The sequence below is a fragment of the Ciconia boyciana genome, chromosome 2 (genome assembly GCF_034638445.1).
Source record: "Ciconia boyciana chromosome 2, ASM3463844v1, whole genome shotgun sequence".
Lineage (NCBI taxonomy): Eukaryota > Metazoa > Chordata > Aves > Ciconiiformes > Ciconiidae > Ciconia > Ciconia boyciana.
The window spans coordinates 116472840-116494804 of NC_132935.1; the positions used below are offsets into that span (position 1 = coordinate 116472840).

General features: G+C 40.3%; 1 protein-coding gene across 1 annotated transcript; it reads right to left on the bottom strand.

Annotated features, from left to right (window-relative positions):
- Positions 1-242: 242 nt before the first annotated feature.
- On the bottom strand, positions 243-19370 carry MLH1 (mutL homolog 1). Its single transcript, XM_072853688.1, has 19 exons — positions 18958-19370; positions 18051-18141; positions 17818-17916; positions 16616-16689; positions 16229-16301; positions 15041-15132; positions 13690-13732; positions 12959-13047; positions 11188-11300; positions 10461-10554; positions 9299-9452; positions 8176-8534; positions 7226-7374; positions 5386-5494; positions 4512-4575; positions 3807-3971; positions 2903-2995; positions 2410-2523; positions 243-1865 (listed from the first exon to the last, which is right to left on the bottom strand). Exons 1-19 carry the CDS (start codon positions 19062-19064, stop codon positions 1698-1700), a joined length of 2250 nt encoding a protein of 749 aa, XP_072709789.1. The 5' UTR covers positions 19065-19370; the 3' UTR covers positions 243-1697.
- Positions 19371-21965: the final 2595 nt, after the last annotated feature.

Consider the following 21965-nt stretch of genomic DNA (forward strand, 5'->3'; position numbering starts at 1 on the left):
CTATATGCTCCACCATCATGGTGCCCCCCATTGCCAGGAAGTAATACCTGGGTCAAGGCCAGCTCACGCCAGTTGTGTGCTTCAAATTTCATTTTGTTGGTTGCTCAGTTGTTACACTCTGTACAGGCTGAGCCATGTATGCACTTCTCCCTTGCTGGCCTGGTGGGCTCAAGAAGATGATGCTCCAGTAGTTATCTCATTGTCAGTATTGCCATCAAAGCGGGGGGGGGGGGGGAGTATAAGGAAGAAGGTGCTTTCTGGAACAGCGTGGGTTTTGTCCATATTAAGAACTTCCAGTCTTTTCAAGCTGGCACATCGCAAGTGGGAAATGAGCAGCACCTGCAGTGTTGTTATATTCTGAAGTACTTGAAGCAGCACTGCCCCCATGTTAGACTTTGCTTGAGGCCAGCAGATGCCCATCTGAGAGGAACCATCCTCCTGGACTCTCATCAGATGCTTTCCTGTTGCAAACTACTGTCCTTCAGGAGTATTTCTCAAAGCAAGGCAGGTTTCAGGACCTCTGCAATCCAGAGCATTAGTGCTTCTGCTTGTACCAGGGCTTCTTTTAAATGGAACAGGTATCTTTACAGTGCAAAACTGAAGCTTGCTTTCTTTTTTGGTTTGGATGCTAGATGCCTCTCAGACTTAGAAAAATGCTTTCCCTGTTGAGAAACAGCCTCATATGTAGCAGATCTCCTTAGGCCTACTGATTAAAGTGGAGACAATTGTAGTTCAGTGATCACAGATGATGGTCTGTGCTGTTGCCTCTTTGCCTTCATTTTGTCTATTTGTTCAGAAGAAGCCATCAGCACCTTGATTAGTTGTTCTTTATCTGAAGATAAAGAATAGTTTGGGGGTTTTTAGAACATTCACATCTGCTGAAGCCTCATTTGGCATATGGTGGAGAGCACATCTGCTTCTAGTTTACTTCCTCTAGACCACCCCATTGAAGCTGCAGAGTAGCACCAAGGGCCTCCTTGTGACAATTCAAGTTTGTGATGGTCTCAGGGGAGGTCAGGGGTCAAATGAAGGCTCAAGCATTTTTTTCCCTGCCTGAGCAAGACTAATGGAGCCTATACTCAGGTTGTCAGCTGCAACTCTTCTTTGAAATGAATGTCATGTGTGCATGCTGATTTGCTATCTGTCAGAGGATTCTTGTTTCTACTTTCAGACTCCTTGATTAAAAGGGAAGGGATTTGCCTTGTTTGCCTGAAGTGTTACAAGACTAGCTCCTGCAGTAACAGATGATTTTAAGGGCTTTGCATGCACATTCACAGTGCAGGTACTGTCACACAACAGTCATTCTTAAAACAAAGAGAGGTAGGTAACCTATATTGCTTTCGAGAAGCAAGCTAAGTTAAAGCATCCACATTTCAATTAAGTTCTATCTCCTTTCACAATTACTTAACCCAATTAATTTTCTTCAGTAGAAGTTGTACTCTATTAGCATACTGCTTACTAGTGAAAGTCACAGCATAAGTAGAGATTTTAGTTTAGGAACTTCAGTTGCGTTTAGACATCGCTAAAACGATTCTTTTTATTCTCTGATCAACAGAAGGAAAATAGACCATGTTATATGATATTAAATCCCCGTTTTTCTTTCCTCCATCAAGATTGCAGCTTTATCCTCTACTAAGTAAACCAGAGTGTAACATTAATGTTTTTTAGATATGCACCAGTCTATAATAACTACTTGCTCAACATCTCTCAAAAACTTTGTACAGGTCAGGCAGGTTAGCAAGCTGCAAAATGTTGCCATCTTCTGTGAAGTGTTTAGGAGGTAAAAGATGAGTCCTAAAAGCTTTGTAAAGTACATGTTCCACAGTCCATTTCCACGTTGTTGAACCAGGGTCAGAATCTTCATTCTGAAATACAGGAAAAAAAAAAAGGACAAACAGTTAAATTTAAATTCTCTTTTACTGGAGGAGAGCACTCCTTAAGAAAGTTTATTATGTAAGACTACAGTGATTATAAAATTCTGCTAGTATTAGAGAAGTTAATTCTATACAGTCAAGTTAATTTTAAGCTCTGGAAAGTCACTTGTAGAATGGGCTAGCTTAACTGAATGATTAAGCAGATACTTAGACACAAGCAGACTATATTTTTTATATGCATCCTTATTCTTCTATAGAAATTTATCATAGCTCAGCAGGTTAAAAAAATACATCCCAAACTCAGAGGCCAAGGACTTGTAATATTAAGTACACTGCAATACCCAAAGTTAAAAGGTTCTCTTGATACATATAATACTTCAGAAAATAACCCACTTTCTTCCAGAATTTTGCCACACTGCTATACTTGATTCACTTCACTGAAAGTAGAGTTGGGACTAGAAGTCTATAGTTGAAAAAGAAATTTCCTCTGTGGTCATAGTTGTTTGTTCATATGACTAGTTACATATTCTTGTACCTGAGAGTTTGTCAGGTTGGCTTCATCTATTATATATTGCTTTCTGATCGAGTAGAACATAGCTAATTCTTTACTTAGGCTTTCAAAACACTCCTTTTCTTCATCCCAGTTTACCTGTTACAAGAAAAAGAAGTCATTTAATAGAATCTGGCTAGCAGTCAGAGACTTGATAGAGGTTCTTAATATGGAAAAGTCATAATAATGTCTTGGCCATTTTTGTGCTGATAAGGTGAAGTTATAGACAAAAACAACAACAAAAAAGGGTAGAAATGCAGTCTTTCAAATCAAAATATATTCTTATTCGATCAGTAGTTATGAATGCAGAGGCAAAGCACAACTAATCAGTAACCATAGCAAAAGTGTCTGGAGCATGTAACAGTACATTTAACTCCAGCCTTGCCTTTGCAGCTTCTGATGAATGAATTTGATTCACTTCATTCTTTCCTAAATAGAAAGTCATTTGTGGATGACTAAAATTATTAAGAGAATATACCTCTGTGGCCAAGCGAAGGATAAACATAGGCAGTCCTTCCAGCGGTGGAACATAGTTGTCTATCAGAAGTGGTAATCCAATCAGGTTTCCTTCCTGCAAGGCAATAATACTGCTTCAGTAAAAAAAAAAGTTATTTCTTGCAGTAAATGCACCAAAACTGTTACGTATTGTAAGACTGATTCTTACCAAACTTAGTGAGCCTTAGGGGTATCTGAAGTTACAAGTTTTTAAAGCCTGCTGCCAGGCAGACATTGCAGGGAGAGGGTTACTGGGGCTGTTTAACTTCACAAGGCTGGGATTTAAGCCACTCGGCTCAGGAAGACCTGAATTCAGCCCCCTCCTCTACCTCTAGCCACTGACTACACAGATCCCACTTCCCAGGAGAATATCTGAGTGAAGTGTCTGGGTTATATGACCCTTGATGAAGCTGTTCAGTTTTGTATAGAGTAAGGGATGCATTAGGCCACAAAAAAAACCCCAACAAACACACCAGACACACACACACTGAAAGCAATGGTGATGCTGTAGCCCTGCCTGGCTAGAGAGCTGGTTAAGCTGCACACCTTGTTGGATAAGAGGTCTGCATTCTAGTTATGGAAGCGATGACTAAATTATTTTGTTTGGTAACTAATTAAATATAAACTTCTTGGTGTAACACCATTCTAAAAGCAGCATAAGTCCTGAGCATTTTTAATGAAAAGGGGCAAGCCACCTAAAACTTAATTATCACTAAGAACTAGCTCCAGTAAGTACTGCAAGCAAGCTACTGCAGTTACCTGTTACCAAAATGTAGAATCATAGAATCATTTAGGTTGGAAAAGACCTTTAAGATCAAGTCCAACCGTAAACCTAACACTGCCAAGTCCACCATTCATTTACTGTCAGAGGTAATAGCAGCAGTTACCTCATCAATTTCAAGAGAAAAATAATCTTTCAACATTTCAGTCTTCTTTTGCAGAAACTCCACAATGTACTCAGCAAGCCCTTCTTTTGGGCCATCTTCTTCTGTCCAGCCACTTCCAGGATCCTCTAAAGCAAGCATTGAAAGCTCATATAAAGGAGCTGGCTCCTAAGAATGGAGAAGGCAAAACTGTTGTTAGTGATGAACACGCTCTATTGGAAATCTATAGCTTCTTCCTTCACATATAAACTAATTGTAATATACCATTTCTGGCCTGCAGAGTAAACAGTTCTGCTTATCATAACCAGTCTGAAAAGATAGGAATTTCTGATATATTCTGTGCAGTCCACAGTTCTGCAAAGTGCTGTGATATTTACAGGATAAGCGCTAGCAATCAACACTGTATTTCTGATAGATTGTGTATTCAGATTAATTATTTGTCCCAATGTAACAAGCAATAGCAAAACTTTGTGAGTATCTAGAAGTGACACTAATAACAAGCAGCCAGGATAACAACTTACAGTAGTAGCTACAAAATTACTAACAGTTTTCTACATTCTATTCTTACTGTAAAAGAAACAAAACATCGCTCTGGTAGTGGACAAAAACCAACCTGTAAAACTATGCATTTGTCTGAAAGGACAGGCTTATTGTAAATAAATTTTAAAACATCTTTTTATATAGGATATAATGTAAAATAATACTTACAGACAACCTTAAGACTCCAAAGTTTGCAAAGTCATAAATAAGTATCTGGTAGAAGAGTTCTTGGCTAAATTGAAGTACAAAAATTAGTTACATGGACAGGATCACGTATCTCCAAGTTACCATCATTAAGAGGGAAAAATAAGGATCATCTTGGAAACAGACATACATATCCATTCATATTAACAAAAATCTTACTTTAACTAAACAATTTAAGATTCACACACACCATCTAGATGTTTACAGTTAAATCTGTTTCTTGGTTTCTGACATCATTGGACACATTGTAACATTTCTGCACCATACTCAAGCATGCAGCCGCTATCAGTTTATTCCCAGATACCTTATATTTCAACCTCTTTAATCCTTTGCTGCACTGCAAGAAATACACAGGAGCTTGGAAACCGACAGACATGTCTATCTTAAGTATATTCTCCTCTTTGTTACAAAATCTGTGTCGCTGGCCCTGTAAGGCTGCATATGCAAAACCACAGATTTTGTGTTATGATCATGTCCTGCAGCTTCTCTTAACCCAACTGGATACAACGTTTTACATGACTTTCCTGAAGCCTTTGCTTGCTCATCTTTACAATGCGCTGCAGACGATCACGAAGCAAGTAAGTCTCTCCCTTCCCCGAGTCTGTGAGCACACAATACAGGAGCTGACATTTTAATTACACTGATTCCCTGCAACTTTTCCCGAGCATGCCAGACTGTTTCCACTGTTGTGAACCGATTGCTTAATCTTTAGCCTCATGACTTTTCAGATGGGCAACAAGAAAACGATGTTGGTTTTCCTGTCATTTCCTTCCTTCTCCTAATTAGCTTGGTAATTGGTACTTATTTCAACTGCCAACGAGTCTAACAGCTTCTTTACCTGAGTTTTGTTGTATTAAGAAGATACAGTTTTGTCTGATACTGGGCCAGAGCCCACTGAGGACTGACACAGCCAACAAATGAGTGATCACGTAGCATCTCCTGAAGATCTGAAACAATTAAGGGGGTGGGGAAGAAACAAAAGGATATAATTTCATATTTGCAACCCTGCCCTAATTTATTTAGTTGAGTGGTTTGTGTCTTTTTGGCCTTAAAGTCCCAGATTACTGTTCAGTCACTACTACACTCCTGCTGCTTCTTATAGGCCTGTATTACCAATTATCCATGTTTAGAAATATTAAGTATATGTGTATGCACACAAATGATCATATATATTAAAGCGTGAGATTAGTTATATAACAGTTAAACTACAAATGCAAATTAAAAAAAAATATCTGTGTTTGACTTGAATAGCCTTTCAAAATTTGTTTGTTTCCAACCACAGGAGGTTAGTATGGGTGCACAGACATACTTCAAAGAAAACTGCAGATGTAAAATAAAACTTTGCAACAAAATATAATATTGTCAGACTAAATTCTGAAAGTGTGATAGAATAGGTCCATAATTTATTTATTTTTCTCTCCCAAAATAAGTTTCCAGCCTTCTCATTTATATATATTAAAAAAAAAGTATGAGAAGTCAGGTTCCATACTAAAAGTTCATTTTAGGCATTCCACAAAAAAATGTCACTAGCTGCAGTCCTTGGGAGCAGCTCCGTTACAGGAGCTTGGCACTGCAGTCACAGCACATACAAAACACTATGCTACCCAAATTCCACTGTTACCTTTTCCAAAGGAATACAATACTGCGAGAAGAGTATTTCTTTCTTGCAAAGGTCTCTTGTAGGTATTTGTTACACATGTGAAGACAAGACACAACCTCAAGCAGCTGCACAAGCTCTACCATGTATTTTGAGACATTTTATGGCTGAGGGACAACTCTTTGATTTCAGTATTTAAACAGTGACAGTCAGATATGGAATTATCAGCCTAATGCAAAACTTTTTCTGGAGCACAAGTAAAGTGTAAGTACATGCTTTCTAAAGATCATGATTTTTAGTACTTTATAAAAAGTTATTTATTACAGATGTCTGTTAGTCTAGCCATTTTAGCTGTGGAGCGTCCCCAATTCTAACTACCAGAAAAATCAAAATAAATTCAACAAAACCCCCAGAACACAAGATTCCCAACGTTTAGACTAACTGAATAAAATGGGTTACGTGACTCAGTATGACTCTGAAGGCAACTGAAAGAGCTAAGAGGGAAGCAACCCTAGGAAGAATTGCAAACCTTTTACCTTTTCCAAAACAACTCTTACCGGAAAAGAAAATAATATTTCACCAGTCTCATAATTTAATGTAAGTGACACAGATACAAATGAAAGTGAAAAGCAAAAGCAGTAAATAAAAATGATGATTATCAAGCCTGTCCCAGTCTACTTCACAATCATGCGGCTCAGCAAAATTTTTGTAATGACCATATTGTAGCTGCCATTTCTGTTTGAAAATTACAAAATAACTTAGCTTTTCAAACTGTGAGTTTATAGTGTTATTAGTTTTGATGCAAGTTAAGGTTTGCAAAATATTTAGAATACATAAAACGTCTATCAACTAACAAGGTACACAAAAGTTTTTAAAACAGTACTCCAGCGTGGCTCAGCATGGCAGCGGCCTGTTCAAAGTTTGGCCCCTGACATTTAACCAATGTTTTTGTTAAAAGCTCGCTTAGCAGCATAGTGAGCTGACTGGGCCACCTTTTAAATATCTTTTTCCTCAGCAGTTCAAACCATCATATTTAGTTGGTGGAATAACAATAATCTTGAGAAGCAAAAAGCTTGCTTACTTGCATGTGCCTGGTTACTAATTTCCTCCTGGAGAGTCAATACACTGGTCAAGTTGATAATTCTTCTTCTAGGGGTGCAGGCAGCAGTCATGTCCTTTCTGGTGTCATCTTTCTCCATTTCTACGTCCACATCTTCCCGTGGTCTCTTTCTGCAATACCGAAACAAAAGGAATTACGTTCAATTCTCCTATCACTTAGGCAAAACACACCAACAGATGGGATGCTCAGTTTACATGCTGTATGTTAACACAGGAAATGCAGAAAGTTTCCCAAAGCTTCCCAGATAGAAAGACTGTTTTATTTTACTTCCAAGGCATAATTTGTTAGGAAAAAGGCAGTTCATAAGAGAATGTACAACTCTCTTAATACCAATCACATCAGACATCTGTTGTTTAAGCACCAAGTGAATCAGGCTCTAAAGGACACATCAAAAAATGTTGGTATTTCTAATGATTTTTTTCATGATCATTTTTCTGTGATACTGGGGGGGGGGCAGGGGGAAAATCAGATTCCCTCAGAAGACTTTGGCTTCTCATAACAGCTCCTGCAGGAGCCATAAAAAGATTACAGCACTTTTATCTTTACTAGGGTAATGTCTGCAAAATTCAGTGATATAGTTTCTATCCCCCCAACAAAAGGAGGGCCTCCAAAGAGAGACAGACCAGTATGATCTCCCTAAACTAAAGCTAGTGTAATTATTTATACTGCTTCCTGCCTTTCAGTATGCATGGAAATCCCATTCCAGTTACAAAGTTTATCACAAGTTATGTAATTTACAGTTCACAGATGAAGTTTAATTTCTCAATAAAATGCCATAGAAAGTTGTTCTAGGAAAATTTTTCCTTCTGAAAAAGCAGAAGTCCAAAGAGATCAGAAAAATCTTCAGTTTCAGGGCCATGCCATGAAATAAATAGGTAGCCTTGCATGACCTCAGGAAAGATGAGACTTACCGAGGAGGCACCGTCTCAGGAGACAAGTGTCCACTCTCACTCAGCCCCCCAGGCATCACTGTGTCCTCCTGAACATCAGCCATTTCAATTATATCACTGACATCTTCCATTTCAGCATCCTGTGGTCTGACCACACCCTCTGGAGGTCCTGCATTAACCTCTGCCATCACTTCAGTGGGGCCTGTACTTAGGGGGTTGTTCACCGGCTGAAGAAAAGCATCCAATTTCTGCTCTCGAGAATCAGTGCGGACCATCTGATGTGCGTAAACTTTATCACTGGTTCCTTTGGTAACCGCAGAAGAGTTTGCTGATGCTTTTGCAACCTCACTGGAAGAACAGTCAGCCCCTGGAAGCAGTGTCTTCGTTCAGATATGGGGAAGTAAAGAGAAGAGATTCAACAACAACAAGAAAAAACCCCACAAAGATCAGCTGCATTTCTCACAGCATCTTACTGCTCAGAGGCAAGTAACTTTCAAGCCCCACAAACGCAGTGTCAATGGCTTAAACAGGCTGCCAACTTTGCACTTGCTAGACACATAGCATAAATGTCATCATCTTGACAGTTAACGAAATCATTACTTAGCGTTCCCTTATCTCAGAGAGAAAACCTTTAATGTGAAAAAGCACGAGGAAAATTGGTTGTTTTTTTTTTTTAAAAGATTATAGTTATAATTTTAAACTATGCTCTATATAAAGAGATATTAGGAAATATTCCTCCTGATTTTTTTCCCAGTTAGATTTAATCCAAGGTGTTGTCAAACACATAGAACAAACAATTTGCTCGGTCACATGTCTTTCACATAAACCACGGCAGAATAAAAACAATTTACCACATGTGAAGACTAATATAATCATAAAAATCAAAAAGACTGAACAGATACTTGACAGAAGAGTATTTAAAATGTTTTCATGCACTTTTTCTCCAGTAAGTTCACGGCCACATTGTTAACATTGGTATATTAAAGCAATTTCATCCATCCCTGAAACACAGAGCAAAGATCTCAAGCTACCAGTATGACACTGATGAATATCAATCACTGCAGATTGTACTATTGAACAAAGTAAATGTATCCACAATAGTTAAAATAGCGCAGAGCTGTGGTCACTTCAAACACATTCTCACCTGAGTGAAGTACATCCTTGAAGAATTAGAGCCCAATAACTTGCTCTCTACATGTTGTTGCACACGCTCTAGAATACTATCTTCATGAAGAAAATGGACCTCATGTTTTGTAGGGTGCACATTCACATCTACATTCTGAGGGGCTATTTCCAGGCTGGAAAACATTTTAAAAAGAAGTTAACCTAAAATTTCCCATGGATGGCAGAGAGGGCACAAACCGGTTCAGTACAAAATTTGTCAGACTTGGGGCCATTACTCCATGCAGAGAAGCCAGAATAGTCCTGAAACCTGCTAAAGTTATACCAAACAAATCTGACTGTAGTGTATTAAAAAAATAATTACTCTGAAGAACTCTGTTGCAAACTCACCAAAATCAGCTTACATATGTAAGCTTAAACCATTCTCTCCATTGTACTACCACAAAACAGTTTTTAGAAAGATCTTTTACTTGCAGTGTCTCATGAGTTAATGCTTCTGATGCCCTGTCATTTAGCAATAATCCCAAGCAGGAATCCAATTAAACACTGAAATGCAAGAACTTTATTGTTAGAAAGCACTAAATATCAATAAGTTTCACTGGTGAATGGCAAGATTCAATTGCTTAGCAATTACAAAGCCAGGTCTTCCATTCTATATCATATTCTCCAGTTTTTAAAGGACAGTTTCAGTTCAATTTTAGCTATTACTTGACTTTAAAAAAAATTTCTTTCCTGTAAGCAGTACGCAATTCACTTCTTTTTGTTGCATTAGCATACCAAGAAGAACAGTAACTGTTAAAATAACGACACAAATATAAATCCCAGCAAGGAAAAACATTAACAAGTTTGGAATAAATTATCTGACTGGTCTTAAATGCTCTGCTCTATTCCTAGTGTAACTCATTTTCTTAAGTGAAGAACATCCATAATGTCAAAGGACTTAAGCTGAAATTACAGACACTCACTACTTTTGAAAATAAGGCCCACCTTCTTAAGATTTCTTTAATGTGATTGATTTTTATAACATTAAAGATGCACAGTGAATTATCTCCTGTCTGGCAATTAAGTACCTCAGTGCAATGCTTAACACTACTATCAGGAATACAAATGTCCTTCTAAACCTACTGACCCTAGCTATATCCTACAAGACAGTATTAAAAGGCTACTTCTTCCTATTACTTTACCTTAAGTATAGGAATGGATGTGTACTTTTTGGCAAATAAGCAGCATACACAGTTTCTATGGCTTTCCGCAAAGCAGCTGACTCTACCAATCGATCTGAAACACAGAACAAAATGCTGTTTTCAAAATGCACCACTGAAATACACTGCACAGTGTCCAACTGCTCCTTCAGACTAACACCTTCACACTTCGTATCTTCAAAGGGCATCCATTATATCCATTTTTCCTGAGACCTATTTGTTCTTCATATAAAACCAGGAATAGGCAATATCTTCTTAGTATGTTTTATACTTAGAAGTATTTTTTTCCACAAATACTGAAATAACTAGACTACCTTTTCATTATTTCGTACAGTCAAGGTTTGTTGCATCCCATGCCAACGTTGCTACAGAATGGAAAGACCACTCTGTACAAGTTGGCAGGACACAATCATAACCTTGGTACTTCACAAGCTTAAGTTTCTTTAGGCCCAGTCTTAGCTGCTTTCCACTATTAGAGTGCAAAGCATGATGCACATCACAAATAAAAAAAGACCTTAAGATCTTCAACTAACTGTAATACTTCAATGTTTTTGTAATACTTCATTGAAGTATTGTACTTCATTATTCTTCAATGTTTAAGAATGCTCATACATTTTTCAGTTCTTCAGAAAGTTTTGTTCTTCTGATTATTATGTAAGCAACATATGACTGTACAACATGCTGCCTTTTTTTCTTTTTTTAAACTTACGGTTTATGAAGAGTAAAAATATACATTTCTTCACAGAGTAGTTTGCATTCGTGATGTAGCCTTTCATTTTAAAGGCCAGACTTGCATCTTCACAACCCACTTCTATCAGTTCCCTATTGACAGTTTGACAGAAACACACACACACAAAAAAGTTTTTCAGTTGATGCAAATTTCAAACAGAATTTAGAACAATATATCGCTACTTGTGAGTACTATTTATATCACAGTTAATGAAAACATTAGAATTATTTGAGAGTTCAAACCTTCATTGCTGAGCCACAAAAATTATTTAACCTGAACTGCATTGTTTCTTCTTTCTAAGTAAATGTAAAATAGTAATACAGTATGGTTGGAGTCTGTAAAACAGTATCTTTTTAATACCTTAACATATCACAGTATCCATATTATAACCATCTATTGATAATTCTAATATGCATTTCACCGTTTAAGTCATTGACAGAGATAGACAAGGACACTTCAAAATTGTCAGCAGCCAGGTAAGAACATTCTTGTTCTTGAACTACTCTGTTCACTTTTGCCAGTCTAATATTTATTGTTGGGCTGTTAAGAAGTCATAGAAGTGTAAACATTTCTTTCTTGCTCATGCAATACAGATCCTAACATTAACAATATTCAAAACAGTTTTTATAATTTTCATGATTCACTAGTCAAGGAAATCTGCTTTGGTAGTTGGTGAGCACAGAGCTCTAGCAAGGCATTATGCCAACTTCTAAAGTTAACATAGAAAAGGCTTATGGGCTACTTATTTCCAATTCAACCTCAGTATATACTGAGTGCCATTTTTATTTGTGTTAAGTTAAAATAACAAGCTAGACTAAACACCATCTTAAATTGGATAAAATAAAAGTTTCACTACAAAACATCTGAAATTTAAGTTAAAACATTAGAAGTTTCACATTAAAACATCTGACATCAAAACATTTAAGTTGTAATGGACAATTTATTCAGAACTGTACAAAGGAAAAACTAACCAAATAAGCATTAGTAGTAGACAAAAAAGTATGTAACAAAAATACAAACAACACTGCAAACCTTTTCACTAAACAGCCTCTCTATTTTGATGTGTTTCATAAAGGTGTTTATGTGTATTAAAAGTTACGTTCCTTACATGTGAAGTGTGATTTTAGTAACCAAATTGAATTGACACCCAAGTATTCCTGGGGCAAATCCATTCCACAAGTCCATTCAATTAATTCTTCACAGTTCAATGTCTTGTAAAGAGAGAATTTTTCCTAAAATAGCAGATACATTTTCAAAAGATGATTGGTTTTATTTGTTTTCAACTTTTCTGCCTGGTTTACTGAGCCTCAGCTAATGTAGCTTTTGTCAAAATATTAAACCATAAGATTTCAGAAAAACAAATTAGAGGAAGCTTCAAAACTTATCAGAGAGCAGACTGTGGTAAGAAGCGGTAAGATTTTCATGGTGTAGGAAGAGGCTAGGAACTTGTAGAGAACACAGATACAAGCTTGCTCCTTTTAAACAAGCACACAAAGTTATAAGCAGATGGCTCCCTTTTAGTGCATTAAAGGAACAGCTTTGCAACTTCCCTCTTTCCTTTGATATACTAAAAAAAGTCACACATTCTGCAAGACAAGGGAGAACTCTATTATTGCAACAGTCCCTCTTCTCTGTAATTCACCTTGAAGGAAGCAGGAAAAGTTAGCACAGCCCACGTTCTTTAAAAGAGAAAGGGGAGCGAGATTTACTAGAAAACTTCATGTCAAAAGGAAACTGGACATCAACTTACCTGCTAACAGCATTTCCAAAGACAGACCTAATGTTGTCCACTGTTGAGGCATTTGATAAGGTTCTAACATCTGACATGGTATCACCTTGCTAAAGAGAGCAGAAATGAGTATCAATCAATTCACAGTTCTGGCTGAAGTTTTAGAAATACATGAAACTTAATAACATTTCTAACACAAAGGCATGGGACATATCATTACAATGTTTTGTATTATTATTTACTTATTTGTGTTCAGAAAAACAATAGATGGTAAATGGCACAGGATTACAAGATTTGCTAGATCACAGACCCATTCAGGCTAGTAACTCCATCTTTGAAAGTGAGGAACATAAGCAGTTCAGTAAATAATTATCAAGAATGCCACAGAATGAAGGTACTCTACCACATCCTCTTTCACACAGTTATTAGTAACCAGACTCTTAAAAGAAATTGAAACAGCTCATAAAGCTAAACCAAAATAAGACATTGACCACATAGAAAACGCCAAGCTCCTGACAAATATATTTTTGTCTTGTTTACTTTTAACTAATGTGTTCTCTATCCAAACTGCATCAACATACACTTCAACATTTCAGTACAAGGGAAGGCTCTATACACTATTCCCATTGCAAAAGACGCAGTGCAAATTTTCTAGCTTTTTCAGATATACATATTATATATTATACACACATACACACACACACATATATATATATAGACACACGGTGAAGTTAAAGACTTTATTTACCTACCTTTTTAGCTGAAAAGCTGATGCCCGAGTTATGGATGGCATACCTGAAAAACAAGTAAACATAAGACTGCAGTATGTGACAGAAAAGGTTACTTTCCCTGAATGCTGAAAAGCAGCTAGTAAGGGAGGCAAACAATTTCATTTCCTGTTTACACAGTAATGTGATTTGAGCCAAACTGAGCTTTTGTAGACTAAACAGCTATGAAAATAAATGTTTTCCATTTATAACTCACCTGTAACCATATGACATTCAAGGATCAGCTTAGCTTATTTCTCAAAAAAACCTGATCAACTTCTATAGGCCTGGTTAGTTCAGTTTCATTGCATAGGTTTAACTAGAACAGCAGCAAAACCTCCTCAGTGTAACAGAATCAAGTCTCAGCTACTATGGAGAAGGATGTGAAAAATGGCTGGCTCACCCTTCTAACTTCCCCTACCTAGATGGTTCAGCTGTCTGTGATCCCAGGGCCAAGTTCTGATACACTACAGCTGCGTAACCCTGGCTCAAACTTCTAGGGAAGTTGCTAAGTCAGGAGAAAGAACACACAGTAGAACCTTGCAAGATGAGAAACGTGCAAATGCAGACAGAGGTTAGACTCTTGTGACTGGGACAGTTAGTAACTCAAAAATTCAAGCGGAAAACCACCAAAATGAAAAGATGTAAAATCCTAAAGGAAAAAAAAAACACCAATGAGTTGGAAGCCTGTAACTCAGCAAGACTTCAGATCAGCCTGTTCCATGGAGCAGTGGGACCTGACCCTTCACCTCCTGGATGAAGTCTGCCTGGCCAGGAAAGACTCTTAAGTAGCTCATTTGGGGAGCAGGCTAATGCTTAGCATACAGTCTTGCTACTCTTTGCTAGCTTTTACGTTTACTGAAAGTGTAAAGCAGTTATTTTGGTTAAATTGTGTAGATCCTGCTTACAAAGCCTCTGCACGTGGCAAAAGATGCAACAAAGGGACCCAGGAAGAGAACATCTGGTAGCTAAAGTGATATTATTTTTTTTTCCTACCATTCAGCTTTTCCATATTCAGCCAAATCTCAACGCTCTTGCAGAGTTTTTACTTGGATTCTATTCAGCCCAAGTTCATTGAGAGTTCACTCATTCAAGTCTATCACCATTTGTTTGCTGGAATTCTTACTAATAATAGTAATTGACTGAATACAATGTTTCTCCTTTGGATTTTCTGTATCAAACTGGACTGTTATCTGACACTGTATACTAACAAATAGTTAAAAAACCTCAAAAACAACAACAAAATGACACTGCACACACATATGCCAGTCCCTCTGAAAACCCCCAGTACTCCCAATGGCAGTAGAAAAAATTGGGGCCCCCTATCTCAATTTACCTGCTAACAACTTCTAGTATTTTTGCATATTCTTCATTTGGATTTTTTAAAGCTTTCCTCCTTGTATTTACATTGTAAAAAAGATCTTCAACCTACAGAGAAAAAGATCACAATTAAAAGTAATCTTAAAAATATTCTCTCGCTATATAATTCATCTAAATCCATCCTCTTAATAGATACTACAAAATTTCTGAAAACATTTTAGTTTATGAAGGATTTTACACTCAATTTATTCCTTAACTGCTTAGGTTCACCTAACAAAATGCAACTCCAGAGAAATGTATGTTTTCAAGTATTTTGGTACAACAGTATTTTTACCAATAGCAACAATTCTACGACTCACTTTTTAGTGAGTTACATGCTTTCCATTGCAGATGACAATGGATTCCCAGATTACACTGTTTTAATGAAATGCAAATAAGTGTTAAAACAGTTACTGCAATCAAGGCTGTTAATGTCATTACAACAGCAGCTTAAACTGTTACTTTTCACTATTTATTTAAACAATATGCAAATTATTTTTCTGCTATAGTGAGAAAGGCAGAAGTTTAAAGTTCATCATCTTTTTTAAGAAAGATTATCCTGAACATTGACATGTGAAGCTTGCTGGGTATATGTTCCCACAGCAAGACACACCTGCAGACTCCCAGGCCAGGCTTTCTCTTTCCACCCTACACTGTGCAACATGCACACTCCTTCCCATTCCAAACTCCTTATTCTTCATAATCCTACTGCCAATCCTAATCCCAACCCACATTCAAAGCTTGGTAGATATAAGAAAGATATGACTAAAAGACAAACAGCAGTTTTGCAGTTTCCTGTGCCAGCCCTCATCTTCCCACTCTGGCTCACACAATGTAGACCATTCCTCCATATTCTGAGCTTCTTGCAGCCCTAACTGTCCATGGAGGCTTTCAGCAGACCAGAAGGATTATGAAATATTTTTGATAGTATATGACTATGCTATCCTCAGAGGCGGGGGGAGGAAAAAAAAAAAAGGGATCTTCTGACATTTACCTTGTTGTCTTTGGGGAAGAAAACAAAACAAAAAAAACCCAACATCATTTGGAAAATATTCTAAGGTGATACTGTCATGTACCTTACAGTGTAACACATACCAATAAGTGGTGCAAGTGTAATGACCAGGGAACAGAAGAGGGACAAGAGAGAACATGCACAAAAACTTACGGTGATTTGAGTTCCTTGGTTTCCAGCACAGGGTTTTGGAGGGGCTTTAATTTTTCCATCACTGTAAGTAGCTCTAGGCAGAAAATAAAAATAAAAAGCTCCTACATTGGCTGCTGAAGTAGAATTCCTTTGAAGATTATCTTTTTTTCCCCTATTTTTAAAATATACAGTTTAAGCCAAAAGCTTACCTTTACAATTTGGAATTGAAAAAAACCACAAACAAAAAAATCACTCAAACTATGTTTTCTCGCATTCTGGGTCTTTTTTGTAACAACCATAGAAACACATACCCCACCCTCCTCCTTTATAAGAGCACTGAAAAGAGAATTAAATACGTCTGTTCATTATTACATGCAGCAGAAGTCACTTGGATAATAGGTAGCATACCTGTATGCACACTTTGCATCAGCTGTTCTAGTTGTTACCGTAACATGGGCAACATGACTGATGCTAGCCAATGCCTAGAGAAAGAGAAAGCATCTTTGTAAACCTTGCTCTGGAGACCATTGATTGCTGAAGGAGAGTCCACACTTCAACACACAACACAACACTTCATCACTAAATTTTCATATACCACTTGCAAGTAATTAATAAAAAACCCTCACAAGAAAATTGCAGGTCAGTAAAGCTTTAACAAACTTCAGTACCTATAACACTGACTTTTATCCAGGACCTTCTTTTGGCTTTTCTAACACTTCATTATCTCTGACAATGCAAGCAGCTAACCATATAACATAGCTAAAAGAAATCTGTGAAGTTATTACAGTTGTATTCTTTTCCTCCTTTTGTGTTAACAAAAGGCAGCTGGAAGGTTTTAGCCATTATCTCCTCATTCCTACCCAAGTTGTTCTTCTGACTGTAGGTAATATTACAAAGTTAGGTTACAATGGTTTTCCTGAAAAACTCAATGGACATGTCTACACAGCCTGCTGAAACCAGCCTCAGGACCGGACTCTACTGGCTGTGGAGCTGATTATGTTGAAAGTGTGCGAGCAGAGGACTCAAGCACAGTCTAATCTCTGGAGTGTGCAAGGATCTATACATCTGAGCACAGGCAACATACTTATGTATCTTCTTGTCTGTCTGGAGGGGAAAGCAGAACTCATCCTGGACTGTTCTTTCAGACAAGTTTAGATACAGCCTATAGGAATCTGGAGAACTACTATATCTGAGATACTAAATGTGACTAACAGTAAAAGCAAAGGAAGACAAATATACATTTCAACCATTTAGTTTTAAGTATTGTATTTAGACAAATGTCTGACATTGAAGATTCACCTTCCACTCAAATCTTTCATTGTCTTTTACCTGTAGGCTCCTGAAGCAACATTTGAGAAGCCAGGCCTTGTTTTACTTAAAAAAAAAAAAATCTTACTCCAGAAAGCAAAAAGAATAGATGGATGCCTAGGGAGACGTATATAATCTTGAAAGACATAGAAATGTATTTTGAACCATATTCACACAGCAGACTCTCTCAGAAAAACAGAACCTTCTGTAAAGAGTATTGGGAATGAGATAGTATGTAAACCCCACTATAACAGGATAACAACAAACAATGAACAGTTTCAAAACCTTGATGAAGAGCTTACCTCACCCCTAAAACCATATGTAGAAATACTAGCCAAGTCTTCAAATTTTTGCAGTTTACTTGTAGTAAATCTCTCACATACAATGTCCAGATCTTCTTTCTGTGTGAAAGGGACAAGTAAAAGTCACTTTCAATTTCCAAGTATTTTTGAGATCAGAAACATTTATAAATTGAAATAAATTTTAAAAGGTAGTATTAAACATCAACATACAGCTGTCAACTTTGTTTACTCACTCTGATACCACAGCCATTATCTTGGACCTGGATGAGCTTCAGACCACCTTCTTTAACTACTACCTGGATACTCGTAGATTTAGCATCCAAACTGCAGAAACCAAGAAAGCATTCTAGAGAACAGCAATTCTAGAGTATAAAGGACTATATGACTTATATTGAATTTTAAATCTCTCATACAAGTGATAGGTTTTTTTCTACTCTAGTTATCACTCGTGTTGGAATTCATTCTGTTTCAAATAAATCTTTACTGTCTCCTTCCTTTTTTTCCTTCTAGCAACAGTGATATATTATTCTAAATCACCATCCACAACAATTATGACAAACTTTTAGAAATTTTAAAAACTAAGGAGGAAGGTGCCTAGTCCAAGAACTAGACCTGCTCTCCCCATTACCGAAACCTACTGCAAGACTCAGAGGCTTGCTTTCACATGGCCAATACAGCTCACTACCCTTACTAGTGAAAAGGCAGCAATTTTAATCCCAGACAGACTTTATCTTCAGAACAAATAACCGAATTATTGACACTGAAAGCAAATGATTCATAAGCTTATCAAACAACAATGAAAAAACCAAACATAAGTTTGGACAAGCCTTTTTGAACGGAGTTGTCCCCCTCTGCATGCAATACGAGCACACACGGATCATGTCTCCTCAGCACCCACACTTATGTTTACCCCCCGTTACACGCCGGCGGCCTGGAAGCGGTGACAGAGCCGCAGCGCGCCCAACGCCTTCGGCGCCCTCCCACTGTCCGAGGGCCGGACCGCGCCGCAGCCCGCCGGGCTGCCCCGGAGCAGCCCCTCAGCAGGCCCCCGGCCCCGAGCGGGGCCGGGCTGCGGCCCCGCGCCCGCGGCAGCCCCCTGCCCCCCGCCCAGCAGGGCGGGAGGGGCAGACCCCGCGTTACCAGTTTTCTATCATCTCCTTGATGGCGTTCGCCGGTCTCTGGATGACCTCGCCGGCCGCGATGCGGTTCACCACGGCTTCATCCAGCCGCCGGATCACGCCAGCCATCAGCGCCGTGACAGGAGCCCGGCCCGGGCAGCTGCCGGGCGGGAAGGGCGAGGGGGGAAAAGGGCGCCCGAGCCGGGTAGGCCGGCTGCTCGGGCAGCCCCAGCAACGGGCCTCTGAGGGGAGGGGGGGGGCAGGGCACTAAGGGGACCCCATGGGTCAGCGGGAGACGGAAGGGACCGTGGGGCAGGCGGGGGGACACGGGGGGCGGACGACGAGGGTGAGGGAAGAGCGGCGGGGCGGGGACCGCTTCGAGAGGGGCCGAAGAAGAGGCCGCACGGCCCCGCTCCCGCCAAACCGCCGCTTACCCGCCCCCCGCCTCCTTGAGGGGGCGGCTCTCCGATTGGGCGACGCAAGTGCCCATCACACGGCCTCCTTCCCTCCCGCGGCAGAAATAAACACGGAGAGGGGCCGGAAGGGGCCCCGCTGTGATTGGCTGAGCGGCGCGGGGGCGGAGCAGTGCTGCGGAGAGAGGGCGGGGCAGGGGCGGGGCGCTGCGGGGGCGCGCAGCGAGGCGTGCGTGCGCCCGCCGCCGGGGACGAGCGCGCCGCCTGGCGGCTGGAGGTTGCGCTGCGCGCGGGGTTGCGGCACGCGTGACGCCGTGCGTCTCCAACGTAGGCATCGCACTACGTCATGGCGGCGTGCCTCGTGAGGGTTGGCTGTGACCGCAGCGTGCGGCCGGTGTGGTCGCGGTAGGCTACAGGTTAGGCTACAGGGCCGCGCCCGCAGTACGCATTTGTCTATGTGTTTGTGGCCACGGTGCGTACTGTGATGCATGTGACTGCAGTGAGCGCTGTGGTGCATGTTCATGGTGGCAGTTCAGGCTGTGCTGTGTGTCTGCGACAGCAGTACGTACCGTGCTACGTGGCTGACCACAGTATTTGTTCCACTAAATGTCTCCGATCACAGTACGCTTTGCAGGATACGTCTGATCGCTGTATGCACAGCGATAGATGTCTATACAATCGCAGTGCACATTGTTACGCTAGAAGCTCAGGAGTTGCTCAGAAATGTAAAGCAGATAATTATTGGTGGCGTGGCTAAAACTTGGCAGCAAGCCCCGAGCTTTGGGGTCTCCCTGGGCTTTGAAGCCACTTGTTCCACAGAGCTCTGGCTTTCTTCGCCTGCGCACGCAGCCTGCGTGCTGTGCTGGGTCTCGTGGTTGGAGTATGGCCAGTGTCCAAGAGGCGGGAGGCCTCTTCCCTTGATGGCAGCTGGGGAAGGGACCATAGCCACGACGCAATGAAGCCTGTTGGCTCTTGCAGTGATCCTGCTCAGGAAATCATTGCACGCCAAGGAGTTAGTGGACCGCATAAGAATTAAAGTGCTGCACACCCAGCGTGGCCTTTGGGCCTGTGTTGTGCTGCACAAACCCCTTGTCTGCAGGACAACCTCAGCTCGCTGTAACGGAGGAGCCTGCAGGCAGCTCCCCCCTGCACCAGCACTTACACCACCTGTGTGGCCTTGCCCTTATCTAGAAATGCAGCAAGAAGTTCTCATGTGAACATCATTTCTGTTTGACAGCAGAAATTATGGAGTTGTTTTCATGCAAGAAAATCTTACAATAGCTTGAATGACCAAAATGAGGTAACCCTTTCTACGGATGGGGTCTGCATGGCACGCTGCACATGCACTGGAGGCCTGTTCAGTGCTGCACAACTCAAGGTTCCCAGCACCAAAAAGGGACGTAAGATTATCTGTACTATTCTCTCTTTGTTTATAGTGCCATCTCCAACGAGAGATGGCACTGGGATCGTAACAGACCAGCAGCACCTCCTGGGGCAAAACAGCTCTTCACGGCATTTCCCTAAGCACAGAAAGCACCAGTTCTCTCAGGCAAGCTGCAAATGGAGCTTCAGAGAAGCAAAAGCTTCTCCAGGAGGGCAGTGTCACCGCAGTGCCTTGTCAGGGTGGTGTCGTGGGTATGTCACTGTGTAAAACGCCACAGTATATTAACGTCATTTATGAGTTGCTTGTAGCCGCAATGCCAAGAAACGGAAATCATTCCAGTTGAAGATGCTCCACTATTAGCACCTCTTCATCTAATGTAATGTAATTTCAGTGACTTCTCATCCTCTTCATAAATGCCTGTCTTCATGTTTGGGATCATACATTAATTGCAAAATGTTGACAGCAATCAATAAAGCAGTTTTCACTTTGCAGAAGGAAAAAAAGAAGAACATGCTGAGAAGTATACCTTCACTTTAAACAAGAGGCTCATGGCCGTGCCCATAGCTGTGCCCTGGCCAAGGGCATGAAGAAGATACAGGCCCTGCAAGGAACATGTGAAGCATGAAGCAAAACCATTTTTTTCTGAGTGTTAAGGATTAAGCGTGTGAAACATGGATTGGTGGTACCTCACTATAAGGTGCTTTGCCTTGCGAGGACATTTTTGTCCTCAGCACTGTCCAGGATGGTTGCTATAAAGTGTCACTCTGTCTAATTCCTGTCCATATGGACAGGTGCCTGCAGTGCCCCCAGGCATGAAAGATCTCCACAAAAGCCACTTTTGAGGCTGACTTCAGGTTCCCCACTTGTTGTCCTTGGCAAAACTACCTGGTCGGAGGCCAGCAGTCCTGCCCTGCCACCTCCCTGGCCGTGGATTCTGGTTGCAGTGACAACTACCTGGGCCATGGTGCGCTTTTGCTTTGACTCTCCAGAAAAAGTTTAGCATCTTGGTACAAGCCCCCTCTGTCAGCATGAGCGGGGCAGGTGACAAAGGGTTAATAGGCACAAAGAGAGGGCGAGTGATTGTGCACCAGCCTTGACTGTGCACCGACCTGGGGAGCATCAGGAGCACGGGGAGCATTGAGCTTCAGAGCAGATGAATCTGGCTCTGCTCCAGGTTCTGAACCTAGGGGAGGAATCTGGTTTCGGTGGCCTTGGGCAGTGTGCCACAAGTCT